Source organism: Meleagris gallopavo, chromosome 1 (genome assembly GCF_905368555.1).
Source record: "Meleagris gallopavo chromosome 1, MGAL_WU_HG_1.1, whole genome shotgun sequence".
Lineage (NCBI taxonomy): Eukaryota > Metazoa > Chordata > Aves > Galliformes > Phasianidae > Meleagris > Meleagris gallopavo.
Window position 1 is genome coordinate 3,400,588 of NC_139404.1, and position 12,186 is coordinate 3,412,773.

The following is a 12,186-nucleotide window of genomic DNA, read 5'->3' on the forward strand; positions in this document are numbered from 1 at the left end:
TGCCCACTGTTTTGAATCGCCCACTGTTCCCAACCTACAGATCTCTTTTCACTTATCTAACAGAATGAAATAATTCCTTCCCACAAAAGGAAAGGCAAGTAACATACACCCGAAATAACAAATTAATTTTGCTTCAGAGACTGAACAGAGGTAGCACAAACACTGATAAAGATCATTCCACTAATATTTTCCTTTATAATACATTTCAGTTGCCATAGTTAGGAGAAACAGACAAAGTTAACACAACCGAGACAAAAAACATAACGATATTCTAAACGAAATAATGATGAATCTTGGAAACAATTAGGATATATTACCAAAAAGTCTTTTATAAAATAATTTCAATACTAGTTCATTTTCTTTTCAAATCCTAAAAAACCTTCCATCATTCTGTTACCAAAATAAGTTACATAGTTTTAGAGTCTACACTATAATTCACACAAAACTGTGCCTCCTCTGTAAGGGTAGACAAAAAAGCCCCACCTTACCCAGGGAATTACAAGCCAGACATCTGAAAGACAGGACTCCCCTAAATCGTAGATTAAAAACTTCAAACCTGAATGTGGCACTCTGCTTAGTTGTTCTCACTTTCTTCCAGAGTTGCTGTTTCAAAACATGTCATAACTGAACTACAGAAAGTCCTGAGGGGTCATAATTAAAGCTATGTTAATCAAGAAAGCAGTGCTAAACAGATGTCTACATGCTTTCTTCCTGAACCGCACTGGGCAATCACTCTATCAGCACTTAATGCATCTGGGAAGCAATATTATTATATACAAACCTGCACTTCAATGCTTGAAAATTTCACCAGGACCTACATAAATCATAGAAGGTTTTCATGGCTGAAGTTCAGTTCACTTTACAAAGAATGTCCCTGCACAGCTTTGGGGTTACTTGCACTTTAGGTGTTCTGGGAATGCTTCTGTTCGTATTTTTAATCTAAGCCCCCAGTTTTAATTCCCCCAACACTTCTCCTTCCCCAGAAAAGGGAGCAGAAAACTCTCTAGGTTCTCATACAGAGAGCTACATAAGACAAGTACCTTACACAAAAAGCAGAAACGTAATCCTTCTGTTTTCATTTCAAGTCTAGAGTCTTAACACGTGCAACAGCAGTTTCCAACTATAACTAGGAGTGCCTCATAGTAAATATTTCTCTATAAGCATACCAAGAACAACTTCCTAATTCTGCCACCCAGATGATTTCCATCTGAGCACTAATACAAATAGAGATCTGGAAAAACTGTGAGAGTTATTGATTACCAAATTTTTCATGTAGAAGGCAAGCTCTATACCCCAAAATGCCTGCCTCTTCATTTCAATATGCTATATAAGTTTTTCAAAGCACAAAGAACACTACTTATTCCAAGACATCTGCAGTAAGTATTAAACACTTAAACATAAGACACAAGTGAGCTACACCACTACAAGTTACCGTATGCCAATAGAGATGCCATAATTGCCCTTTTAGTTACCTTCAGCCTATTCTAACTGGAAGATAAAACATGCTAGAAGACAGCCTGGACGAAGTCTGACTATACCCTATCTGAAACTAAGAGTATAAATGAGAGACTCAGCAGACTGAATCACCATCAATAACTCAAGATCTAGCTCAACTGCTTACCACCTCATCTCCTCTATCCTGACATTAACACATATACGCATCTGGCAGGCTCTATGCTATACAAAACTTAGTAAAAATAAACGTTTATTATTGTCATCAGTAGCAACTGGTTAATATTTCCCTGAGGTTAATCAAAAAGCAGAACCAGCTGCAGCTATATTCATAGCTACAGCAGACCTGGGCATGAGCGATTAAAGTTTGCTTCCAAAACTTGCTACTTTTATGTAATAAAATTCTCATGATTCATGTAAGCCTGGTTTTGGTTTTTTGTTTTTTGGTTGTTGTTTTTGTTTTTTTTTTGTAAGGAATGGATGATGTCTGCAAGCATGCTGCTGCTCCTTTTTCTCTTAATACTTGATTTGCTCATGACTGGCCAGGGAGACCAATTCCAGCCTGTAAAACACATCCTGACCTAACTGGCCAAACTCCCACAGTCTCACTAAATGCTACCTATCTTCAAAAGAAAACTCAAGCAGTCAGCAGCAGCTGGTTTTAAGAATACAAACAGTACCAAGAACTTCCCCTGGCCTGTTTGTAAGCTAAATTACATGGCAAAGCTTTTAATCTCAAAAACATACAAGCTTTTACAAGCCTCAATGGGCCTGGAAGCAAAAGTAAGGGCAACTTCCCAAACTTCCTAAACTTCCTGAATGCTCCACAGAAAAACTTTCTGAAGGAGCATATCCTGCCACTCTTTCTCTGTAGATGCTCTCCAACCAGTTTTAAGCAATTAGGGGAGAAAAAAAAAAAAAAAAATCAGAAAAAAAAAATCTGTGCTTTATACTGCTTTGTTGAAGCAGAGTGACAAGTGAAATGCAGAGATTATATACTTAATAAGACTTAAGAAAACCAACAGAAATGGAAACGAAGACTCACGCTACCGTCATTTTTTTTTTTCCTTTCAGCAGGTCTAAAGGACTGTCACTGCCAGATTGAAGTGCTTGGCATTTCTTCAGCATGCCTGTGAAACAGACACTGCTACTTACTCACTAAGGCCACTAGGGAGCGTTCACAGCCTCTTTTGTAGGCAGACACCAGCTATCCTCCAGCAGCATTTTATTCTAATGAATCTTCCACCAAAAAAAGTTCGCTTCCATATACAAAATAACTCGAGTGCTTCCTCTAGAGCAAAAACTACACACTGAGTAACAGCCAAAGACTGCAATGACTTCTGCATTTCTGCTTGTTCACTATGACTAAGCAAATTACTCTTGAAGGTACTATCCTGTCACATGCTTCAATCCCTCTCCATACGACCACAAGAGAGACACCTACTGCAGTTGGTTTTTTTTTTTGCCAACTCCTTCATTGCCACCCTGTATTCCTCTCTGCTACTGACAACCCTGATCTTGTTTCTTCTTTCCTAAGGAAAGCTCCATTACTCATACAAATTATTTGTTTAGCAAAGATGCAGGCAGGGAAGCTTAAGTGAACAGTCACTTCAGTCAGGAATGACGCACTACAGAAATCTGATTAAATAAAGACACAGAAAATTATAGAGTACAGAGTTCATCAAAACTGTTACCTATACCTTCCTTCCTTCTCTTTATGGGCTCTTCAAAACAGAGGTTGAACCATTTTTTAAACTGCTATTGAAAGCATTTTCATAAAAAGCATCAAGTAAATTATATTTAAATGGAACTTCCTGCATAAAAATAGCAGAAGTTAGAAGCCACTCTAACCAAAATATGAGGAATATTCCAGCACATCAGATTTATTGTTCAAGTGCTATTCCAAAGCAGAGGATATATAGGAGAGATAAGGGAAATAATCATCCCTAATTTCTCCTGTATAAGCATCTGCTCAAAAGGGGGAAGAAAGACACAAATTATTTAAACCACTTGTTCTTGGCTTCTTAGCAAAGAAGTGAGGAGTTAAAGGCCCAATGGGGGTATTAGCAGGGAAGAAGCAAATGGGGAAAGCAACTGGAATATGCTCCAGGCAAAGAAAGCAGATTATTTAATGCAATTATTAAAAAGTACAATTTTTCTCCAAAAATTAAAATTAAGGCATTCTCAAAAGAATATATTTGCAATACTTATATGAAAAATCTCATTAAGTAACTAAATTCGTTGAGAAAAGAAATCGATAACTACTCACCTGTTTGAACATCTATAACCATCTGATGGCCTCCTCTCATCCCTGGTCGGCTGTCTTCCCCATCACCTTTTAAAAAAGAAAAAAGAGGAGTGAAAGAATGTCATCTGTTATAAGACCTTAAACAGAAAGGATAGAACTTCACGTATAGTTCAAGTACTATACAAAAGAAGAGCAACTTAACTCATCATTTTTGAACTTCGACAGTTCTTCAGTTAGTATTCTTCCAGACATTGTAAAATTCAAAATAAAACTGTACAATTATCTGCTGACTGCTCCAATAAATAACTGAAGTGAATACAGTACTCTGCTGCAATTCTAGGAGCCTTCCAAAGGATCCAGAGAGTTCCTAAAGCATGCAGGTCCTCACAAATGAGGCCTGAGCTATCTTTGAAACTTTCCAGTAGTGGGAACAATGAAAATCTTTTGTTCTCCTTTCATCTCTCATCCAATGCTGCCTAAAGGCAGACAAGTGAGAACAGATACTCAGTCAACACAGCGCTATACCCAAGGGAGGGAAACAAAGGGCTAGTAGTATGGATATAACAGTTAGCTTTGCACCTCTTATTTGTTCTCACATAAGGGAATTCCAACTGTCCAATTAAAGTAGTTTTCCAGCCACTTCAGATTTCTTTTAATTTTTCAGGACAGGGAAGCAATATTAGAAAGATAATCCATATTCTACAGGAAGATAAGTCTGTTTACATTCATACATAACCCTTCCCCGAGAGGTTTAGGGATGGGGCTCCATGCTTGGTGATTGGCCCTTTGAATCCTGCAGTTGCTGCACAACAGTCATTTTTGTCCTTTGTAGTCAATATTTTGGGGTAGATTCTGCAGTTTGGATTTACTGTATAATAGATGAAGATTTCAAAAGATACGCTTCAAGTCTGAAATATTCCATGTAAAGATAAAGCATCTATTTGCCACTCTTAGCTGTACATCTCCCTTTAAGATGACTCCACACACTAAACAGTCCTACAGGTAACTTATAGTCTGAGTTTTACTTGTGAAATGATTAGTTATCCTTGAAGTGACAGCTAGTGTTCTCGGAGCATTCCTTATTCAACCAGAGACCAAGTTACATTTCATTGATTTGTAGACAAATGGCAAGTTCTTCATAGATGATACCATTCTCCAGAACAGCTGTCCTACAAAAGGCCTTCTTTACATCGATGTCTAGCTCTATATCCAGAAAGGAGCATGAAAGAATGAGTGGTATGAGGGCTATAGCTTCAGAAAAATCCTTACCTTTGGAGCTTTTGGGGATAATCTGTCCCCAGCGAGGTTTGTATTCTTGTTGACTGATATACTGATTGAATAAACCATCTGCAAAACAAAACTCCTGTTGTATAAAAGGCTGATATTTAAACCATAGCAAAAGAAAAAAAAAAACCTAAAGCAGTCAACCCAGTATATTCTTCCAAAAGGTATGCCCATTTGTCAGCAAAGCAGGACTATCCCATGAGGTAATGGGCTCCACTACCTCCCTAATAACCTCTGACATGTTGTCATGGCAATGACCTTGTACTGCAAGTGTTTGAGTCACATGCACACCCCAGAAAGTCAGAAAGTGCTTTCTGTTGGTCCTTTGCAGACACTGAGGGACATGGCTTAGTGGGCATGGTAGTGATGAGTTGATGGTTAGACTAGATGACCTTAATGACTCTATGATGTCTTTGTTTTAAATAATTTATCTACACAGAAGTTAATTTGTTAAACTTGCTAATGAACTTAATGTGGAAGCACTACAATAAGAAGAGGACTCACTAAGGTCAATGAACAAAGTCTGTCTGCCAGGTCATGCCAATCATCTGTAAATCTCCAATGTGGTGTATTTAGTTAAGAATAGACTCCCACCCCCTTATTTAATCAAAAGAGAAGTTGCCAATGCATGTCAAATTCAACCATTTTAACACATGCTAATTCAAAACTAGGTCAGATAGTATCTCTGGAGCTTCACCTGAAAAAGAAAAGCAAATTAAAAGCTACAACACAAGACAACTGAGCATTGGATGAGAAACAAAATAATAGCTTACATTCTCCTCAGAGACTTAAACAAGAAGAGAAACAGAAGAAACATTAGGTCACTGGCCAGATATGCCAACTACAGCATTTCTGGAAGCAGCGGTAACTTGCAGCACTCTAGCCACATTCCATGGGCATTCTTCTCTCCCTCTATACACCTACCAGACAATTTGCTTCGCATCAAGAGGTCAGATCCTAATTGTGTTCTACACGTGTCATGAGTTTACTAGACAAATATTTTCTGAATTTCTTCTTCGGTCTGAAAAGAGTTTAGCAAGCACTGAGAGAAACTTGTATCAGTCTTCAAATGACTTCATTAAGAAAAAACTCCCTAACTTTCTGCATGTATATCAAACTACTAGACTGCTAGTGGTCAGTCTCCTGATCGCTGCTTCTCTTAACACCCACCTGCCTATTTCCCACCCATTACTCCACCATCTCAAGACATATTTATACAGTACTTAAAAAAAAAAAAGTGAGTTCAGACAGCCAGTTTTACGCTGCTAGTGCTATAATAACTAACACAAGCAGACTCAGAATTCCAATGACAGATTTACATGGCTTTGTAATAAAACAGAACATTGCGCATAGGCTGCTCGGTCAAGGGTAGGATGCATTCAGAAATCCTTCATCGTGTTCCTAACAGCTTTGCTCTTCACTAGAATCAGACTTAGCCAACTAGCTCAGGAATCACTTTTACATTCCTTAGCAGAGGAAGAAAAAATGAAAAAAATGAAATTACCAAGTTCTATGTAATACTTTTCAGTTCTTCCAACCCCAGTAATTGTGGCTTTGAGGTAAGAACGTAACAGACTGTGAATGCCTCCATTTATTTATACAAATCCCTTGGTGGGCACAGAGGGAAAAAAAAGATCATTCTTTACCACACATGTACCTATTTAGTTACAAAAAAGGTAAGAATCTTTGGTAAGAGTAATAACACAACATTCAGAGGATATTTTAGAGCATTTCCTTGCATCCTGTACTTTGTCATGACTGAAATCCAGGTTTTAGTTAAAACTCAAGCCAGCAAGGACTTCCTGGGAGAATATGAATACTCAATTTAGAAACCACCTAGCAGGAAAACTAAAGGCACTCAAGAGTTCCTAAAAGGTACTGAATTTAGTCTTAAAATACAAAACTGCTTTCAATTTTCTCCAACTCTGTTCTGTAAGTTTTTCAGACTTACTACTCTGTTGAAGCAGGGCAGATTTTACTCTTACCTGTCTTACAGACAAGAACATCAGCTCTCCTAGTATTAGGTAATTGAGGAAAGTCAGAAGTCCGCTCACCATACATAGAATGGCTTGTTTCAGTTTTAAGACTGGGACTGTTACTCAGATTTCTTCAGGATTAATAAAGGTGGAATAGAACATAAAAGGCTTGAGAGTTCATGAATACTGATTCAGAAAAGCCAATAGAACAAACGTATGCACTGTAAGCAATTTCATACTGAGTCAGATTTTTCTAGCCACAAACCGTGATAGAAATTCAGCCTCTTGGTTATCATTTTTCAGTCTTTAAGTACAAAGACAAAACTGTATTCATCCCTATGGCAGCCAATAGATAATTGGACATAAATAGCTCAAGAGGATGAATTACACCACATATGATCCGAAAGGGTGATTTAACCTCTCTCCCATGCTCAACACCCACAGGCTGCACTTGTCAAGATATGATACTTCTCCCCTACTGTGCTTTCAGCCTCTTTTAATAATGCTTCTTGTCTTCCATGGGACATTGGTTTGGAAATACTCCAGCTCGCTTCCCAGAAATGTTTCTTTCTGCTGGGAGCAGTTCCACATTCATTCTACTTGCACCGCAAACCAGAAGCAGCTTGTTTTGGGAGCTGAATCACCACCTGTCTGACATCACAGGGAGAAGAGGAAAAAAAGAAAAAAAAAAAAAAGGATTTCTAGGTGGATTCTGTATCTGATGCCAGACTTCTAGCACTCTTCTAGTCTCTTGCCAGGATAGAGCTGCTGACCAAAAAGTCTCTAAAGTTTCTGCAAGGCACTGAAGATCAGATCCAGGCCTACTTATGTTTGTCAGCTGTTTCCAATGAATCAGTAGTTTAAAATAAATTTCAAGCTCACTGTAGAAAAAGTGTTAAGTGCAAGCCTTTAAAAGAAGTAGTTTCCTTAGGTCCTGCGGTCTCTCATCTCAGTGTCCATGTTTACTTGTAGAACTGCAGCCAAAGATGGTACTTTTATTTTGTACTATTTACAAACACTTTGCAACAAGTTGTGACGCATTTTGGATGTAACAACATGAACTTCACAATAGTTAAACCTAGTAAATTTCATCTGGTAACTGAAGGCTTTATTTTGTCCATCAATTACACATTATCCAGAAGGAATTAAAACAAACACCGCAGACCAAAATATTTAACTTTGTGAAGCTGATCAGAAACAAGTGAAAGCTGTACTAAGTTGAATTTTAGGCAACACGCACCTCTAGCCAGAAGTAGTGAAATCTGTTCACTATTAATGGTATGAAAAACTTCAACATTGTGTCCATGACTTCTGGAGTTCGGGGATTTGTTTTGTTGGGGATTCTACAGTTTCAAATGTTTTTCTTTGTAAAACAAAATAAAATAAAGTTTTTGTAGTCAGAAAATGCTTCCAAACAAAATCTGAAGCAGAAAAAGATGAGATCAGACAAGAGTCCAGCCACCATGTAATTTCCTTAAGGTGTGAAAGCAACAAGAAAACATGAATTTTCAAGCCTCGAAACTGTGACATCCTCTTAATTTCCTCTTAATAAGAGAAACCAATCAGGATGCAAGGTTTGCTCTTCTACAAGATACCTGCTTCTACAGAAACCATACCACTGTACATCATACCACACCATCTGCAGCCTACTGTAAAGGAGGTGGGACCTGATTATCTCCGGAGGTTCCTTCCAACCCCTAGGATTCCACAATTCTGTGATCTACTTACTATAGGCCTTGAATCCCTAGCAAGCTTCTTTCCTCCATCTATCCCAGTATAACACAGAGCAGCAAACCAGCCTGTAATTTCTCTAATATGAACTCCGAAGTATTTGAAGTTAAAATTAAGTGGTGCTTGTCAACAGCTTCCAGGAGAATACAGATGTTCCTGTACACCCCAAGTTTTGGGAGACATTTGAGCCTTCAGGCTGTAAATCACCATCTTATTCATCGTATGGGGCCAATGTGTCAGCAGATAGACAATGTATTGCGTACAGATAAGAGATTTGCCAGAAGGAACAAATGGGTCCCTGGAATACTAATATGCAGCAAAACTAGCAGATCTTCAATCAATTTCAAGCAGCCTTCTATGCCTCCAGTAGTTGCAACCAGTTCACCAAGTAATTTGCACTCCTCATGCTCTCTGTAGGAATACTAAGCAGATTTTTTTCTTCAATATAGGCTGGTTGAAAGCTATAGGAATGAATCCAAATGTGAAGCATTTGAACCAAGTCTGTGAACCAGCTGAGATTTAAGGAACCTTTTATTTCTGAGCGGAAGTCAGACAGCTGCCAGAGTTTCCATTTGCCCATTTTCTAAGTCTAATGCACAAGTCAAAAGAATCTGCGGGAAAAGTGTGGCTGCCTGCCACTGAGCTCTCAAAAGAAATCATCTGGTGATGTGAGGTGGAAGACAGCGTTCGCCATTAGCAATGCAAAAGAACAAGAGTTTAGCTCTGCTAGCACTAATTCTTGACCACCTACACTTTTTCTACATGATTAAGCCTATGGAAATAGCCTACAAAAGATGTATCACATTTCACTTTTTAAACACCTATCATTGCAAATATTAGCCCCTGCAAATCAAATCTTAGGCTGCACGGAGCAAGCAGTATCACTGTCAATCTTACTGCACTCTGTTGGTTCCTTTAAGGCAATGAACTCTCAGATCAGCAAGAAGTCAGCAGTTCAAATATTCATGTCCAGTCTGTTCAAAGAGCAAACTGTTCCGTAACAGGGATAATTTAAGAATCTGCTTATCTCAATTAACTCTACACTTCAACTACACTAACTCACCATACACAGGACTAAAGTTAATCTGCATCTATTTGACAAGAAAACGCAGAGGAGAGCTCAGTTACAACACATACCTTCAAAACTCAGTAGCAAGCTAGGAGACTGCACAGCCAAGCAACCAAGAAAGTGAGGTGATGGGTGCAAACAAGCCTTTTTCAAACAGAAGCACTTCAGGGACATCGAGAACAAAGCAAGGACAGGTAACTGCAGAGGACCACGGGGAGCAGATACTGTAGGAAAAAGTGTTGAAGACTGAAAACATCTAGAAAACAGCCAGAAAGGGAAAGACCCAGCTGTGAGATACCAAGTATGTTCAGCTACTTGCCTTATGACAGTCAACTGGTATAACCATGGACAAGCTCTTTCAGCAGCAGTTTCATGTTTTTAGTTCCTGCCCTTAGTCCCCCCGTTGTAGCTGAATCAGTTCCCTGACCTGTTTTACCACGTGGCAACACGAGCACCAGTGCCACCAAGCAAAGGGCTAGGGCACACACTGTCCTGAGCAGGGATTGACCCAGTTCAAATTCTGCCAGCTTACAGAAAATATGGGATGCAGCCTCAGTGTCTTCAGATAGATATCACTTCACACTGAAGGGTGCTGGGAGCTTTAAATGGGTACAAAAGCTGAAGACAGCAAAAAGAAATGCAGAAGGGAAGGGGGAAGGCGGGTTAATGTATTCAAAGGCAAGCAGAATCATTAAGGATAAGCAACAGAGCAATGGGAGATGCATACACTGACATTTAACTTCAGCTGGCCAGGTGCTAGATTGAAAGGAAGCAATATAAACACACTCATGCATATTATTCTGTCCCTCAGAAACAGTAAGGAAACTTCACTCTGCTGCTTGGAGACTCTCCTGCTAAGTTACCCATAGTGTGCTGCTATAAATATTTGTTTCCGTACTTGCTGGAACAAAACAAAACAAAAAAAAGGAGTGATAAAACAAACCACACTATTTTTCTAGGTTGTTTAAGAGACGCAAAGTTCTCCAGCCTCTAAAAAGGGACACGATTACAGGAACAAGGGAAAGAGGATTATTCACATCAAGTTGTCCATCTGTCTGTACAATACCAGACTTGGAATTTTCTACCAGGGAAGTCTTTTGTCCATACTTCCACACCTGGTAAAGTTGAGCACTGCAGACAGCAATTTTGCTCTCGATATACTGGGGAAGCCCAGAAGCACCTCTTCAGTTCTAGTCTCAGGGGGAAACTGCTGGATGCAATAAATTCAGCATGCTATGCATTATGTGGTGGAAAGAATTAATATGCAACAGGGCAAAACAAAGCCACAAACATTCAAGTCATTAGTGCCTTTGTGGAAAAAGGTCAGTTTTTGAGGGACCTTATTCAGTACATTCTAGATCTCTAGTGAAATTCCATTCAAGAAGTAGCTTCTACTACAGTCTGCAATGAGGTGGAAAGAGGAAAGCCTCTAAGCACTGATGAGATGAAGCCACAGCCAAGGCAACAGACTGATCCCTTGGCAAGATCATAATCATTAGCATACAGCATCCCACTGCCTCAGTTCGGTGGGCTCATAAGCTCCCTCTGAGTAACTTCTTTGAGTAACACTGCAACGACAGAGCAAGAGCCAGCCACAACCCCCCACTGCTCTTTCCTCCTACAACCCTCACGTGGTCTTAGATTCAGCAGAAACCTGCCAGTTGAAGAATGCCTCTACATTGCAGGAAGCTGTTTACACTCCCTTCCAAGCCAACAACACTTCTACATCTCAGGAGGACAAGCAGCACTCAGAAGGGACAAGGATGAATGCAGGCTTTTCTCAGGCTCAATGCTTGCAGCTGCTCAGGGAGCTCAGCACACAGCAGAGTCGAGCTGTTCTGCTTATACAGTTCAGAAGTCTTCTGTCAAAACTCACAGAAAGCCATTTGACAGCCCGCTGCAGTAAACTCCCTAAAATTGTGCTCTGTTGAACAGCTTCCTCATGAAAGCATTGTGATGCTGATTTTAAATCTACCATTTCTATCATATCCTAAGAACCACTTGCAACTTCAGTGGTTTTACCAAGAAAGAGGTGATCAATCATGTATACTGCTATTTATTCTAAGAGAAATTTCAAATTGATTGATTTGCCCAGAATTTAAAACGAAACTAAAACAAAACCACCAACACAAACCTTTGGCGCCAGACACCCATTACATTGGTCCACTTAGTCTCCAACTCCACAGACACGAGGATCTCTTATGCCAGTACAGGTTTTCCATGAATAGCAATTGCACGTAGTCAAAAAGCACGACACCCACAGGCAAGAGTACCTGTGTTTATCAAATTGCAATCCAAAACCACTGCACAGATCTTTGGAGACACACTTCACTGCAAAAGCTCAATTCTTGTATCTCATTCTATCAACAGAAAGTAAATCTCCTCTATCTTAGGAGATGAAAGCTGTTTACACAGAGTGCTTCTAA

The 12,186-nt window shown here is 39.4% G+C and overlaps 1 protein-coding gene across 2 annotated transcripts in view; it reads right to left on the reverse strand.

Annotated features, from left to right (window-relative positions):
• The window catches only part of MKLN1 (muskelin 1), a 105,949-nt gene that overhangs the window by 58,669 nt on the left and 35,094 nt on the right, over nucleotides 1-12,186 (reverse strand). For both annotated transcript variants that reach the window (XM_085213313.1, XM_085213385.1), the window contains exons 7-8: nucleotides 4,970-5,047; nucleotides 3,722-3,787 (exon numbers count right to left, since the gene is read on the reverse strand). In XM_085213313.1, coding sequence (XP_085069439.1) covers nucleotides 3,722-3,787; nucleotides 4,970-5,047 — 144 coding nt within the window. The remainder of the gene's footprint in view (nucleotides 1-3,721; nucleotides 3,788-4,969; nucleotides 5,048-12,186) is intronic.